General features: G+C 42.2%; 2 protein-coding genes across 5 annotated transcripts; one reads left to right on the top strand and one right to left on the bottom strand.

Moving 5' to 3' along the window:
- Positions 1-690: 690 nt before the first annotated feature.
- LOC113154371 lies at positions 691-8669 on the bottom strand. 2 transcript variants are annotated; one of them, XM_026348533.1, is made up of 3 exons: positions 8504-8669; positions 2480-2629; positions 691-2238 (listed from the first exon to the last, which is right to left on the bottom strand). In XM_026348533.1, the coding sequence occupies exons 2-3, from the start codon at positions 2625-2627 to the stop codon at positions 1136-1138; spliced, it is 1251 nt and encodes a 416-aa protein (XP_026204318.1). In that variant the 5' UTR covers positions 2628-2629; positions 8504-8669; the 3' UTR covers positions 691-1135. The 2 variants fall into 2 exon arrangements, with proteins under 2 accessions (XP_026204318.1, XP_026204317.1); XM_026348532.1 differs by lacking the exon at positions 8504-8669 and adding an exon at positions 3184-3426.
- znf362a (zinc finger protein 362a) lies at positions 5410-15810 on the top strand. Of its 3 annotated transcripts, none has more exons than XM_026348529.2 (9): positions 5410-5639; positions 8708-8771; positions 9283-9523; positions 9643-9768; positions 9948-10275; positions 11850-12074; positions 14094-14172; positions 14315-14473; positions 14560-15810. In XM_026348529.2, the coding sequence occupies exons 2-9, from the start codon at positions 8709-8711 to the stop codon at positions 14677-14679; spliced, it is 1341 nt and encodes a 446-aa protein (XP_026204314.1). In that variant the 5' UTR covers positions 5410-5639; position 8708; the 3' UTR covers positions 14680-15810. The 3 variants fall into 3 exon arrangements, with proteins under 3 accessions (XP_026204314.1, XP_026204316.1, XP_026204315.1); XM_026348531.1 differs by lacking the exon at positions 5410-5639 and adding an exon at positions 5841-6014; XM_026348530.1 differs by lacking the exon at positions 5410-5639 and having other exon boundaries at positions 8703-8771; positions 9203-9523.
- Positions 15811-15851: the final 41 nt, after the last annotated feature.

Here is a 15851-nt window from a genome sequence, read left to right as displayed (position 1 = left end):
TTTCTATTTAATGTTACCTTTACTTTTACCTACTTTATACTCCCACTGCAGATGCAGATGCTTAAAATCTGCACAACAAAACCTGCACTCAGCCCCCATAATACATCATATGATGCTGCAATGGTCCATAGTGCGGTAGCTTATTTTTACTGTTGGTATTTTAATGGTAATAGTTTGGATTTTTACTTGAATGGTATTTGCTGTGTGAGACACAGGTGGAACAAATCTTGCACAGTGATTTTATCAACAGCATCAAGTTTAGTAGAAGAACAGATTTATTCTGTCAATAACTGAGTTAGATTGATGTCACTGGCTGCACAAAGTCTAAAAGAGTGATTTAACAGTGGTGGTGGGATGTATTATGTTATATAAATAACTATTTACATGCTGTTAGCATTAGAACAGATATTATTCCAGCATGTCATTAGGCTTCAATAACTAAGTTCTAACTTTAAATCTTAATCTGTGATTTATTAAAAAAATAACTGGGCAAATGTGTTCACTTTTGATAACTAACTGTATTTTATTTACATTTTAATATTCACACATACATTAGAACAGAAAAACAGTCGTAGCTGTCAGATAAATGTGATGGAGTGCAGAATGTTTTTCACCTAATATTTCCATATTCCTAAGAACAAAGCCAAAACTACTAAAAGAAAAACTAAATCTGCGGTACACCCTCAAGTCATTCAGTATTTATTTATTCATTCTTTGCTTTACGCGGGGTTCGTGTGATGCAGCATCGACACACTTCAGATCCTCACTTTCAAAACACTGTTTGCTCCTGGATTGATCTTATTTAAACTGCAAAGGCTCGTCCTGTAACCCGCCGTGTAACTACAAATAGCTGCAGCTCTAATGACAGCAAAAGAAAGCCTTCTAGCCATCTGTGTTATTCAGGTTTAGGACCTCTCCACCAAGCACGCCTCGACCTGTCTCCACAGCACCTTGCAGCAGTTTTCACATATTGTTCCTCACAAGTGAATAGCAGCTCGGTAATGCTTATTTACACTCTGCGCTCAAACCAGTGTTGACAGGCAGACCTGCTGTTGCATACATGCAACATTAATCTGGTGATCCTGTTGCAAATGGCCTCCAATCAGCATCCGTGTGTGTGTCTCACAATCTGGTTTTATACAAGTGTTTCACTGTGAGATTCAGCTGCGTCTTCTGGGTCCAATGCAAATGAAACTAAAGATTCGAGACACAGCTCCAGCAGTGTCTCCATCGTCCTGATCAGGAGAATATTCACACTGAGACTCAGAGGTAACACAAAGATGGAGAGCACACCCACCAATCCTATCATTACATTCACCCCCAGGCAGGGAAAATCCCATTGTCTCCACCTGTAGTGGCGCCTGAACTGCGAGTCTATGATAAGTGTCAGAGGTGTACCTCTCTTTGTCCTTTCGTGCTCCTGTCCTCCCATCTCTGCAGACAAACACCCAGAGGAGATGAGGACAAAGTCTCCATGGTGACGTGCCGTCATCTGTAAGCTGTTCCAGAAATACGCTCTGTGAATAGTGCAGCTGCTCTCTGTTTTCTCTGGGTCAATACACTCTGGACCTGACGCTGACATCCCAGGCTTGGAGGGTGCAGACAGCACTTGAACGGGGTCTTGTCGGCAAGTGTCGCAATTACTGATACCTCCATGTTTTGCTGTGTTTGTTGTCTCGATCTGTGCAGGGGCCCGCTGTCGTCTGTGCAGGACCGTGTTTGTGGTCACAAGGAGCAGGAGAAAAAAGAAAAACCCCATGCCCCAGCAGGGATTTATAGCGATGGGAATGGGGCTGAACAGGTTGGGCAAACATCGCACGAGGGAGTGGGTTGTGTGCAAACAGGCAACAGACCACATTTCCTCCAGCTTCCATCGCCACCTGACATTCAGAGCCACAGTGACCCACACTGACAGACAGCAGAGGTAACCGACGACATGAAACAACCTCTTCTCTTTGTCTGGGTTGTTGCTCTCCTTTTGCTGCTCCGCTGTTAGCTTCCCACCGTGACAACACTGTCCGTCAGGGGCCACAACTGGACTCGCTGTCCTGGGGTTGACGTCAAAGAGCGGCCATAGCAATCTGGACAGAGTCTCCACAACAATCAGGGGTGTGATAAGGAGGAGTACTGCACCATACATGTGGCTGAGAAAGAGCAGGAAGCGCAGGGCGATGACATCGCCTAGTGCAGTCAGGTCAGTCAGCCAGGTCTCAAATACACAAAGGAAGCCCAGAAAACCTGTGAAGTGAAAGAGGTACGGCAGAGATTTACTTTTGCATCTGCATAAGGTTGGCAATTCATTTATTCATGTGCGGCATTTGAATTAATACTATTTTGTGGTTCCTTTCTTGCAATCTGTGCATTTAATAATATGTAATGCTTCTGCTGCAAAAAGGAAAGATATCGTTACTGATATTGTTCCTTCTTACTTTAAGTATAGGATCTTACAGTTGCCTCCACTGCTCTTCCAAATACTCACCAGTGACAAGGAAGTCGGTGAAGACCAGGAGGCAGCAGCAGCAGAAGCTGATGGGACTGTAGGAGGTGGTGAGTGAGGGCAGGAAAAAGAAACTGCAGACCAGTTTGCAAATGCACAACACTGCTGCTCCTTGCAATACACCACCCATGGCTAAAAGAAAACAAAACACACACAAGGGTCAGCATCTTGAAAAACTGGTTCTTATTGCCTTAGCGTAGACTAGCTCAAGAATGACAGGCTGTACACTAACAGCAAAACGTCTAACAGCGGTAAACATTTGTGCAGTTTCAGTGACATTTCAGAGAAATGTTTTACATAATGATTCCACTTTTTGTCCTGAAGATCAATATTTCGTTGTGTGCATTAGTAGTGAACCCTGGACCACACAGATGTTTACAGTGGATCAAAAATGAAGAAACTTAGGAATAAGTCAAACATGTTCGGTGAAAATGCAACAGATGCAGTGACTTCTAACACGAGCAACAAGTGCCGTGAAACTGAAGCACGGTTGCAGATCTGCATCAGCCGTGTGTGCACATACAGCTCTCTGGTGTTATGACAAGACTGTAAGTATCTCCACCTGCTGATACCGCTTAATCTCAACCTGTAAAACAAATATTCCCGTCATCTCTATCGCATGATCAGTGAACAAGACGATTCCCACTACGTGCATCAGAGAAATGTGACAGCCGTAGAGTTCCTACCTGTGCTCAGGGGAGCCTTCAGAGCAGCATGTCAGTGTGAGCTTCAAATGTTTCATCTGCTCTCTTCACCTACCCCCCCTCCCTTTGCTCCACCTACTTGGGGGATAATGACCCTCGCCTCGCCCCCTCCTGTGCTCGGTGCACCTGGCCTGTGAGGAGGTGAGAGAATGTGTGTGTGTGTGTGTGTGTGTGTGAGGATCGGAGGGCGTGCCGCTGCTTCTGCAGGCAACAAAACCAGTCTAACGACTAACTAACTTTTCAAAATGCTAAATGAATATAAGTGTGTGTCTGAGTGTGTGTGGGTGTGTGGGTGTGTGTGTGTGGGTGTGGGTAGGTGTCAGGGGGTGCACCTGAATGGCACAATGTGTAAAAGATGTTTCATCCTGATTGCGAGTATGCAAACATGTCTGCGGTACACCCACCTTGTTCAAACTACTGCATGTTATTTCAATGGTTAACAGAAGAAAAACACACTTGAAGGATGTTTGATTGAACAGGATCAGCCTGTAGAACGTGCTCATGGTGGAGAGATGAGGAAGATGCTATTGTGATATTTAAATATAGGTTACGTATTTCCTTGTCAGTGCTTTATTTTTAACCTCACAGTTCTATTACAATATGAAATCATAAACGATGATTGCTCTAGTATCCAGCTAACTGTTCGCTGTTTGGACAGGTGCAAAGGTCCTCTTCATTCAGCAAAAGGGAGTTGCATTATTTGCTTTATGTATGAGGCTCTGCTACAAAAACAGTTGCATTTAGTGTGCTCTCTGATTACATCTAAACACACTGCTCACTGTCTCGGGTCACAGGACAGTTTCAGTCAGCTTTCCTGCAAATAAAAAATAAAAAAGAAGCGGTTTGCAAACCAAATTCAGTCTTATGGGGTTTATTGACTTTTTTCTCCTGAATACATTTGGTTTGGAAAAATGAATTGATTTCTGAAATGAAGTCCAACCAGTAGTAAATGTTCATTTATACTCGGAGAAGCTACAGGGGACAGAGGCCAGATAGAAATAACATCTACACAACAGTAAGGTGACAGGTAGGAAAGTGCAGCATGTTTTTTTATTTATTTATTTTTTATAGCAAGTGCAAATTCTCCTTTGAGCACAAGTAATGTTTGGAGAGGTCTTCAGATGTGACGTGTGTGGCGCTCCATTCATGCTTTATTAAATTATTACCACCACATTTGAATGTCTATCTATCCTCAGTCTAATTTGTGTCATGGACAGGACATGGAGACATGTGGAGTTTTGCATTTGTCATGTAAATTTAAACATGCATTTGAATGCGTGTATGTTTGTTTGTATCTGTGTATGCAAACACACGTACAGTAAAATATCTTGAAATGAGCCCTGCATGTAGTAAAGATGTTTATGTCTTTATTAGTGGTAGTTTAATCATTTGATGCATTATTAATCTGTCAATCTGTCTGTGAGGCTATTTAAACTTCACTGGTGTGTGTGTCTCCTCCTCCACGTCTGTGTTGCTCTTTTAACTCTTTCATTTAGCAGGATGACAAAGGTTTTTGCCGAGCACCCACACCCAAATCTGTGAGTGCGAACCTGACGGGGACAAACCCACTGATGAGCGGATTACCAACATTTCAAGGTGCACTGCTGCCAAACACCAGGTTTCACAACCTGACAACAAAATGGTCTTTAAAGCTTTATATCCAGAATCTAATAACAAAGGGACCATTATAAAATAAATAAATCAGTCTAACATATATATAAACAGCCTCACAATACAGAATCAACCCCTGTCTATTTATAATTGAGAGTTAATACACTTATTTAAAGTAAAAGCTTCTTTTTACGCTCATTTACGTGACGTTTTCACGTCGTTAAAGGGCTAGTCCGTCATTAAATATGTGCCCATCTTTTCAGCTTCAGAGCACCACGTTGCCTCTCTGAAGCTCTCGGCTGCGGCAGCAGTGCCATCTCCTGCTGAGCTCAGCACAGAGCACATTAGCAGCCTGTCAAGCTGCTGCTGAGAGGATTACACTTCATATTTACTGGACACGGGCGTCGTGACCTGGGACAGAGACACACCTGTGGCCTAACGCAACAGATTCCTGTGTAGTCCAAGGCTCCAGCAGGACATGTGTCCCCCGCTGCTGTCAGTCATGGCATGAGACAAAAGGAGCCTCACAGATGCAATAATGTAATGTCACCGTGCATGCATGGACAACACACACACACACACACACACACACACACACAGAGAGAGCTCGACCTCCCGCTGCAGCTGCAAAGGCGAACACGACGTCTGCAGCAAAACAGAAAGCAGAAACCAGAAAATGGGTTAAAAAACGGTGCGTTCACACTGAACCGTTCATCCTGCAGCACCCAGAAGTGAACAGCAGGCGAACCGGAAGGTTTGAAGCGCGACTGAGAGCCAGCAGAAGAGGAGACTGATCCCTGTGAAGATCTCTGCTGTCGCTGCTTCAGGTATGTTGTCCGCTCGGTGCAGTTTCTCTCTCTCTCTCTCTCTCTCTCTGGTTTTTTTATTATTATTATTATTATTATTTTATTTCTTTGCTCTTTTCTCACACGCAGCTCTCCCGTGTCGCTTCGCCACCGTTTTAAGTCATGCAAAAGTTGCACCCCCCCCCCAAAGATGACGCTAAACCCGGGTTCCTTTTCTCCGGTCGCGCAAATGAAAAGCTCTCGTTACGCGCCAGCGTGAACGTGGATGTGAGGATTTATGGCTCCGCAGCTGCAGAGCGTTCAGCAAAGGCATGATGATTGTTGTAGGAAGTGTCACCCCCCCCCCCCCCCCCTCTCCTCCTCCTCAAGCCGGGCTATTCAAACCTGCAAATCAAAGTAAACAATCATTCGTACGCTTAATGCAAATGCGCCACGTTCGCTCGCGTCGCCGAAGCGCTTTGTTGCATGTGGATAAAATGATCCGCGCACAATATTCGCATCTGCAGAATATGGCGTCCAGTGCTTATAAAAATAAGACAGGGCTGCCATTTTTGTTTTCCTTTTGTCTGAATTTTTTAATAAACTGTCTGAGAATGTGGGAGAGGCGGCGGACGCGGCGACGCGCTGCGGATCGTTTCTCCGCGGAGGGAGAGGTTCCCATGTCCAGCTGCTCAGCTCCACACTGAACAGCTCGGCCTCTGGGTCTTTTGGTTTTAACGGAGGAATAATTCAGCACAGAAGGTACAAAAGAAAAATGGCAAGGGGGGGTGGGGGTAAAAGTTGGCCCCTAAGTTTAGTGTTAAACACGGAGTTGTGCTGCTTCTTGCTGATGCTTTTCCTCTCCCTTTAAATTCCACTGGTGCATTTTCATTTCTGGTTCTCAAGCTGAAGTGTTCACATGTATAAAATCGTTTTTTTTCTGTCTCAGCTGGACGTGCTGTCTGCTCACCTTTGTGGTGACACTGCAAACCTTCTGCAGGACTAGTATGACACCACACAGAGCAGATAGATAATAATAATAATGAGTGGTACAGAATTAACAGCATGTGTCCGGAGTTGGGCTGATTTCACTCACTGTGACAGCCTTTACACAGGTTTATAAATTGTAACTAAGAACCTTGTTACTTATTAATAAATGATTCACTAAGGCTTCATACATTAGTTATAAACCAGTAATGAGCCGAAGTTTTGGGTTACAGTGATGCAGCTGATGGGTTTTTTTTTATTTCTCCATATGTAACAAACACTCAAGTCTCCAGATTTAAATGTTAAATGAATTTTGGTCAAACATAGAGAATGGATAAAAAACATTCTGTGAAAAAAAACTCAAATTCATTCTACGTTTTAACTCAATTGTTTTTAAACTGTAAATAAATGAATTACTTGCAGCTTATTAACTCTTTCTAATGGCTGATTAATTGATTGGTCCATTGACAGAAATGAACAGCAACTGCCTTGATATACATTCATTTTTATATCAAATAGTTGAACCTGGTTTGTCAACACAGAAATCAGCAGTTTAACAATGATAATATTCATTACTACAACATACAGCTCCGCTCCAGTGCACCTGCATCCAGTGATACGGACAAGTCTGTCTCACTCTGGAGGGAATAATTACAACTCCAGTAATTACTCACTGGCATAGATGTTATAGCCTCACTAAAATCCAGCTCTAAATTTCTTCTGGTACATGTGACACAAAGAAAGTAAAAGAAATGCTGTTAGGACCCGATCATACAGCAGTTTGAACAACTCAACCTACTGATTGGAATCGTTTTCTCAGTAAAACGTCATTTCACAAAGTGACACAACACAAAGGTGTCCAGCAGCAGTCAAACTCCTGAGCTTGCTCCTTCGAGACCGAAAGCCTCCAGGAAATGAAACCGATCCTCACTGGCATCATTAGAGAAATATTTTGTGGGGTTTACTGTACGCGCGTACCTCTGGACGGATCGTTTTTGTTTCTCTTGGCTCGCAGATGTGGACTGTGTTATGCCTCTGCTAAGCTAAACAGACTTAGGAATGGTGGAGTGTGCCAAAGCATGCAATGCAAAAAAAAAAAGAAAAAGAAAAGGACTGAGAAGGGAAGTTATAAAAAGAAAGACTTTCAGGTCACAGTGTGAACAGCAAGCAGCTCCCTCTGTCTGGGTGAAATATAGGATCGAACACTGAGGCTCCTCATTTTAAGTTGCATTTACTGACCTCTTAGTATTTGAGTCTGGCTCTGTCATTCATGTCTTGCTGTTCACTGTTTCCCATCACTCTTATTGTAGCAGCCGGGGGCCCCGTGTGTCAAGACAGGCAGCGGCAGATTTAGATCTGAGCCATATGGCTTTAAGTGTTCTGTTTTCTCAGATAACCATTGTGAGAGAGAGCTCCCTCACTGACTGTTGTAATCATGTGAGAGCTCAGGTCTCTCGGGCAGCATGCCAATTATGCAAAATTAACAAATAAATAAATAAAAGTTGCACCAAACGTGCTCCTTCGCTCACCGCAGGAACTCAATCGTCCTCACTGCTGCTCTCTGATGAGTAGGCCAGAGCTTTTCTCTCACTGTTAGTCAAAAGAGGGAAAAGTGATGCAGAACGTCGTTAAAAATACTCTATCACAAGACCGGGACAAGTTATCTCAAATTATCACAGCAAACAGTCAGCTGCTGCGGGGATGGAGAGCAACTGCCACAAGTTCTTAACCACCGTTTTCTACACGAACAATAGATCCACACATACATTTAAGTTTTACAAGATTGGTTCCCAGCTGGGGATGAAGCGATGAGGCCACATTACTACAGGGAAAAAGTTGTAAAGTGCAGCGAGGTTTTCATCTAATCTCTGTTTTTCCTGCACAGAAGACAGAAGAAAACAAAGCAAGAAATCACTCACCTGTGAAACCTGTGTTAAGGTGTCGCAAGTAGACATTTATTTCATCTTTAGGGTCACAAGACGAGAAAAGGTTGTCATACAAGTTGGACTACAATCGTGTTGTCACCTCACACTGTGGACTGGCAGGTGTTTTTCACTGATGGACAGATGGGGAGGTTGAGTCATGCCCTCATTTTGTTAATGACCCTTATTTCTTCATTTCAGGATGGCTGAACCTCGCTTTAACAACCCTTATTTTTGGCCTCCTCCTACTGCGATGCCCGGCCAGGTCAGTGATTCTGGTATTCTCACATTATTTCTGGTAATTATAGTGTGAATTTTCTGTGTAAAGGTTTATTATTGGATTTATTTAATTATGTTTTAAATGAAGCAGTCCTTACAGGGATAGTTTGACAACTTAGGAAATCAATTAATTGGCATCCTTTAAGACTTTAATAAGTCTCTGGTTTGAAGTGTGTGTAAAAGTTTACTTAGTCTTAATTTGGGGACATTTTTTGGCCTCATCTTCTCATCAAAATCTCAGCAAGAAAGCAAACTAATTTTATTTTAACACACGATTTTCCAAATAAATGTAAAAATTACTGATTAAAGACATTTTTCTTCCTACAATTCTCTTCAATTTTGCTTCAGTTTTAATAAAATGCAGTAGTAAATTCTATTTCTTCAGTTGTTTTAGTAACATTACACATCTGCCACTAGGTGGCGTCATTACATCATCAGCTGACACTGAACTGACGATGGCTGGTGTCTTGTCACTAACGCTGTTTCTTGGCTGTCAGCTGGATAACCTAGTCTTGATCAATAAAATCAAGGAGCAGCTGATGGCGGAGAAGATCAGACCACCACATCTACCCCCTGCCTCAGTCCCTTCCCAACAGCCCTTACTGGCTGCCCCCAGTCAGGCGGAAAGTGGCCAGCATGGGGTGTCCAAAGCCCATCAGATGCAGGTTCTCCACAGCCACAGCCCCTCTCTGCCTGATATTGCCCTGCACGCCCGCCCCGCCTCCAGCTCAGTCACAGGTACTATCATCACTTAATAATTTGAGCAATTTTATTATGTTTTTATTTGTATTAGTTGTAGAAACAAAGACAAAACAGTTTAAACACCAATAAGAAGTCAACGCGTTTATCTTTTCCAGGTCGTATTCTGGGGGATGTCAACTTGAATCTCGACGATAAGGCAGCTATAAAAGCAAGAGGATTATGGGAAGACTGGCATCTGCGTCAACTCATGGATCATCCCTCAAGGACAAACCACGTCTCAGGTAACCAGACACAACCAAAGGAACAATAAGGTAGCTTTCCTTTTGAAGTCTGCAGGGTGTGGGCGTCATTATTAGAAGTAGAGGAAGCTGGAGCTTCTGTTGTTACTGCAGAACATCAGCTCATTTTCTGATTCTGATTCTAATTGCTCCTCTTTTTTTTTTATCTTTGCACCCATTAGGCGTGGCACTGGCATCCAGAACAGGTAACCTCAACACCTCAGAGGTCATTACGCCAACCACACCCACCTCAAGCAGCCAGAGTCGGCTGGGTGGAGCTCCCACCCCCCATCTCATCTCAGGGTTAGCCAGCAGCCACGGGATGGAGCCTGGGAAAAACAATGGTGGCCTCGTGGGCCTCCTGGGGCCTCCACCAAAGGAGGAACGAGGCCGTAAAAAGATTAAAGCTGAGAATGGGTCTTCACTTTTGGTGGTGCCCTACCCGATCCTAGCCTCAGGCCACGACCAGTCCTGTGTCACCATCACTGCCAAAGAGGGAAAAACCTACAGGTAAAAAAAAAAAAGCCTAATTATTTAGATGTAGCTGCTCTCACTTTTACCAAAACACTAATAAAAGATTCAAAAACTGCACAAACAACCCAAAGTAACTGTAATTATAATGAACAAAGCAACATTTTGACTGGCAGGCATCAAAAAGAGGAAGAAGCTCCGCGGTACAAACTAAAAAATCATTCAGGCGGCTCTAATCTGAATGACTCAGGACAGAGTTTGACTACATTTTCTGATAGCCCAGGGGAGGCAAATGAACAAAGATCAAATGTAAATTGAAATTGGATATTCAAATTTCCAGAAGAAGAGGGGACAACAGTAACAGGTGAAGTGAGAGTCATTTTACATCTTTAGCCATGAAACCCTGTTAAAGGTTTAAACTTGGATCAGAAACCTTTTCTTTTTTTTAAGTGCTGCAGCTGTAACGCTGTGGTTACATTGTAACCCTGGTTCTCTGAGTGACGACACGATCTCTCCACTCTCTAACATATTTCATATATTCGGGAAAATGACCTCCTGTGGTCCGGGGAGCTTTGACATGTCTTTACGACACACCGGATCACACTTTTTGATACACTTGGGAATTCATCTTCCCCTCAATCACTAGTGTCTATGGCACCCAACTAGCAGGGTGCCATAGACACCCTGCTAGTTCAATATTTTACCTACTGTAGTCTCATGAACTCATGTTTCTTTGCCTCCTTAATAAGTGTTTGTTGTGCTCTTGGGGTCATTTTGACTAGCGGCCCAGGTCTTGGTAGAGTAGCCACAGTCCCAAAGTGTCTCAGTGATTGTTTGTCTAACTGGTGAATTTCTAAAGTTGTTGACATCACTTTGTAACCCTTTCCAGCTTAATGTCAATCAGCTCCTTTTGATGAGGCATGGCTCACATAAGCAAATTCTTCTTGTGTGGAGCAAACTCAAAAAGTTTGAGTGTTTTTTGTCAGCCAAAGTAGCTGTAATATTCGCCACAAATATATATACCACAGATTTTGTGTTTTGAGTTTCTTAATCTACATAAGAACTAGTTTCTACAGCTCTCAAGTAAATGTAGTGGAGTAAAATAATAAGTTTAAATTACCTTAAGTTATGCATTTTAAAAGTGACAACACAGCTACACACAGCCGCCAAACTACACAGGCTGTGTAAGAGTGGGTGGTTTTAGTCTTCTTTAAGGTTATGTCCTGACATGTTTATGTTTATGCCTGTGTCTCTATTTATGGTTAAATATTGTTGTCACAGTGCCTTCTGTTGTCACCCGTTCCACACTAAGCCTTTGTATTTGAATAAATCTTTCTGCTTCGGAAAAAGGCAAACAGTGTATCTACTCTATACCTAACTGTTTTGTGATAGTTTGTCATTTATCCTGTGTTTCAACACCATTATACAAAGTTTCACAATTCTGAAGAATGTGAATACAGAGGAAGAAACACAACTGTATGACTATGTGAAATTGGTTCCGGTGCCACGTCTATTCCTGCACAGTAATGCTGCTCACTTCCACCTAAGCAACATTATACAGTACACTGTGCAGCTTCCTCATGTGTTTGTTTGTCACTTTTTTCTTGATGCAGGTGTAAAGTTTGTCCCCTGACCTTCTTCTCCAAGTCAGACATGCAGATTCACTCCAAAACGCACACAGAGGCGAAGGCTCACAAGTGTCCTCACTGCACAAAGTCCTTTGCGAATGCATCCTATCTGGTGCAGCACCTTCGCATACACCTTGGTGTCAAACCTTACCGCTGCTCCTACTGTGAGAAATGTTTTCGCCAGCTTTCCCACCTACAGCAGCACACCAGGTCTGGCTTTTGAATCAGTTACGTGTTTGTGATAACGGGCTTTGTGGTTTTAACATGCTCTATTTAGTATATTTGTTATATAGCATAAACTCTGATTCAACAATTAGTTGTTGTACAGTAGTTTCCTAATAACATAAAATACAGTATCAAGCTGTGGTTTACTACTGTACAGTAGTTTGATTCAACACAATAATGTGACAAATTAGTTTCAGTTTAGTCACTTTGCCCTTCCCTCTAAGTCTATCTACTGAAGCCTTAGATTTTACTTTGGTTCATATAATAATTCACAAAGAAACCAAAGAAATTATCTCTTTGCAATCATATATTGGTGTTAAATTTTAAATATAACCTAAACATAAATACATACATACATACATTCAACACAGTTAAGACCAGGGAACACTTTATTGTACTTTTCATTGTAAGCCATTACTGCAATGGCTTCTTTTGGCTTTATTACAGTTATTCAGTTACAATTTTGTGAGGTGTCATGGTTAAGAGTTAAATGAATGAAAAAGAATAAAGTTAAAAACAGTGCGGGGCGATGAATTAGCGTGGCGGGTCTAGGGAAGAGGCAGAGGATGGAAACAGGGACAAGACAACCAGAGAATGTACGTATTACTGGTTGGGGGCTGACCTAGTTGTGGTGAGTCAACGTGAGTAGAGGTAGGACACAGGATGTAGACGTAGGCCGGGGCCGAATAGAACTGTAGTCTGGTAGATAGGAGTGGCATCCTTCGTGTGGTGAACAGGCAGAAAAGAATCCAGAGAGTTCAGAGCCTCATCATGTGCATACAATAAAAAATTAAATCCACAGTCCAGAGATCCAAATCCACTAACAGTCTAATCCAAAAACACAGTCAGTACAGGGAAAGTCCAGAATCAAACACCAGACAATCTGTATCTAACTCAAAGAGGGGGTTAGGAGCAGGGGCCAGAGGCAGAGTTAGAGAGAGAGGGGTCCAGGTAACAGAGTTCAGAGCAGAGTTAGACAAATCTAGTTATTGAGCTGCAGGAGAGGGGCTGCTTATAGTGTCAATAGCAACAATTACAGTAGCACTCATTACAAGTAAGATGGAAAGGGTGCAGAGGGACCAGGAAGGAACCAGAATTCAAGCTGGGGATCGTGTCAAATCTCCTCAAACTCTCATGTTTCACAAATCACAGACTCCAGGTAAATTATTATACAGTACATATACATTTATATATGACCACAATTGATTTGAAATAAAACACTCTCAGCTGTATTTTAAGAGGTTTCACAAAATATGGCATTTCCAATTTAGGAATTATAGACAGGAACAGCTGTGCCAGCTATGGTGGAAGTAGTGTTATGGTATGGGCATGTATGGCTGCCAATGGCACAGGTTCACTGGTATTTACTGATGATGTGACTACTGAGAGAAGTAGCAAGATGATAAGGGATAAACTCTTTGCTTACATTTAGCCGAATGGTACAAAACTGGTAGAACAGCATTTTAGAGTGCAGATGGATATGACCCTAAGCTTACTGCGAAAGCAAGTCAACATGTTTTGAGACAAAGAAATAAAATATTCATCAATGGTCACATCAGTCACCTGATCTTAACCCAATAGAGCACATTACTGAGCTGATAAAAGCTGAAGATAGACACACACAAACATTTTAAAGTACAGAAAATACGCTTTACAACATTGTTTCCTGTGAAGTGTGCACAAAAATACTTTTTGTTGTTCAGTTTTTTGTGTAATATCTGGTGCACATGTGACAAAAACATGCTGGAGCGTGTCATACCCTGCCTGGCCGTGACTGTGTTTGAGTCATTGCTGTGGTTATCACAATAACCCTGTTTGTCCTAGTGCACTTTGTGCATAGTGGCAGTGCTGCCATGTCACTATTCAAAGAAAGAACAGAGGAAACAAACTACCAGCGTGCTTAGTTGTCAAAACTATAACTATTAGGACAAAGAGAAAACCTTTCCAGCTTCTTGTCTGACCTGTTTGAAAGTTTTAGAGGTCTGTTTGTTCTATGTGTTTCAGAATCCACACTGGTGATCGCCCATATAAATGTGCCCATCCGGGATGTGAAAAAGCTTTTACTCAACTTTCAAATCTCCAGGTAAACGTTAACAGCGTCTCCATCACCGGTTTTTCCACTTTGGTCGTCACCTGTTTGACTTAATCTGTGACTGAATGTTTTATCTTCTCATCTGTGACTCAGTTGGCTCTTGTATTAATGTTATGTTACGTCTTGGTTCAAGTCTCACCAGAGGCAGCACAACAAAGACAAGCCCTTCAAATGTTCCAACTGTTACCGTGCCTATTCGGACTCTGCCTCGCTGCAGATTCACGTGTCTGCTCACGCCATCAAAAATGCAAAGGCCTATTGCTGCAGCATGTGCGGCAGAGCATACACCTCAGTAAGTAGGAAGTGAATGTTGAGTTGAGTTAAAGTTAAAAACTGAAAGTGCGGTGATGTGTAAAAGTTCTGTTTTTTCTTCCCCAGGAGACATACCTTATGAAACATATGGTTAAACACACAGTGGTGGAACATGTAGTGGCCCATCACTCCCCTCAGCACAGGACAGAGTCCCCCGCCCTCCCTATACGGATCTCTCTCATCTGAGCTCCTCGTTCATCTCATTCCACTCCTGTCACATTACCTGTGGTGTTGGCACTCCCCTGATAGACTCTGAATCTGTAACAGGTTCCCAAACTGTGCCAGGCTGCACTCGAGTGAAGAGGTGCTCTTTCAATTCAAGTATTTTCTCATTTTCTTTAATGCTGACCAGGTAGTATTATCGGGGTACGTCCAAAGATGATTTCTCAGCACTTTCAGGCCTGAAAAAGAAAGGCCTACGATTTCTTTTACTATGTGACATCACAGAGGAAGTATGGCACTGGGCAGCTATATTTAAAGACTTGTGTTAGATATGATCACTTTGTTTTTTTTGGTTGGTATGTTTCTTCAGAAATTGTCTTCCGTCAGATGGTTGGCCAAGTGAAGGTAAAGGTGAATGCTTTTATAATGTGTATTCATGACATGCCACTTCTTGTGTGAGTTTCAACCAATTACATGGCCATAGTGGACACATTAGTATTGTGTTAAGTTTTTTATTCCACTAATGTTCAACTTGCTGCTAACATTACCTTGACCAGGATGTATGACTCATAATCAGATGAATGGTCCTTGTTTTATTCACATCTGTTTTAGAAAGGAAAAGGGAAACGTGAGTCGGGTTAAAGCACTGTTGTGGTATTTCAGAGAAATTTAACACAAAGAACTGGCAAACTGGGAAACTCCCCTGAATATTCAGCAATTTATCCGTCTTGCCAAATCACCACTAATGTTTATGATTATTGTCTCAATATATTGATTGCTGCACTTATGGTGTTGTTTGTCCACTTTTTATTTGAATCAGTGTGTAAATAAATATACGTAGTGGCAAGACTGAAATATCACACCCTACTTTGCTGCTGCCACACAGACAGGTGTGTTAAAACATGAATGAAGTCCGTTGGGGTTTTCAGCTATGCTATATGATGGAAGCAAACTTCAAACTTATTTGAATTTTCATTTGTCCCTCCTTCTAATGGTTTGCCATTTTATATGCATTTAAGCCTTAACTATGTTACAACTCTAGGATCCACTTCATTGTTTTTCACATTTGCCTTTTATGTTATAGCATGAGAAATACTGTAAATAACTTATATCAACTGTCAGCCTGTTTTATAATAAATAATTCTATAATTACAATTAAGGCTGAGTATTTTTTGTTGTTGCTCACAGCTGGCAAG

This window comes from Anabas testudineus, chromosome 5, assembly GCF_900324465.2.
Source record: "Anabas testudineus chromosome 5, fAnaTes1.2, whole genome shotgun sequence".
Taxonomy (NCBI): Eukaryota; Metazoa; Chordata; class Actinopteri; order Anabantiformes; family Anabantidae; genus Anabas; species Anabas testudineus.
This window is presented reverse-complemented; position numbering and strand designations above follow the sequence as displayed.

What these genes read in the sequence shown, in the direction of transcription:
- LOC113154371 (XM_026348533.1), bottom strand. Translation starts at nt 2,627, where the DNA reads ATGGGTGGTGTATTGCAAGGAGCAGCAGTGTTGTGCATTTGCAAACTG. An exon ending in CACCGACTTCCTTGTCACTG is followed by an intron (nt 2,239 to 2,479) that starts GTGAGTATTTGG and finishes TTCACTTCACAG; the next exon opens with GTTTTCTGGGCTTCCTTTGT.
- znf362a (XM_026348531.1), top strand. Translation starts at nt 5,896, where the DNA reads ATGGCTCCGCAGCTGCAGAGCGTTCAGCAAAGGCATGATGATTGTTGT. An exon ending in AAAGAGGGAAAAACCTACAG is followed by an intron (nt 10,276 to 11,849) that starts GTAAAAAAAAAA and finishes TTCTTGATGCAG; the next exon opens with GTGTAAAGTTTGTCCCCTGA. An exon ending in CACCTACAGCAGCACACCAG is followed by an intron (nt 12,075 to 14,093) that starts GTCTGGCTTTTG and finishes TATGTGTTTCAG; the next exon opens with AATCCACACTGGTGATCGCC.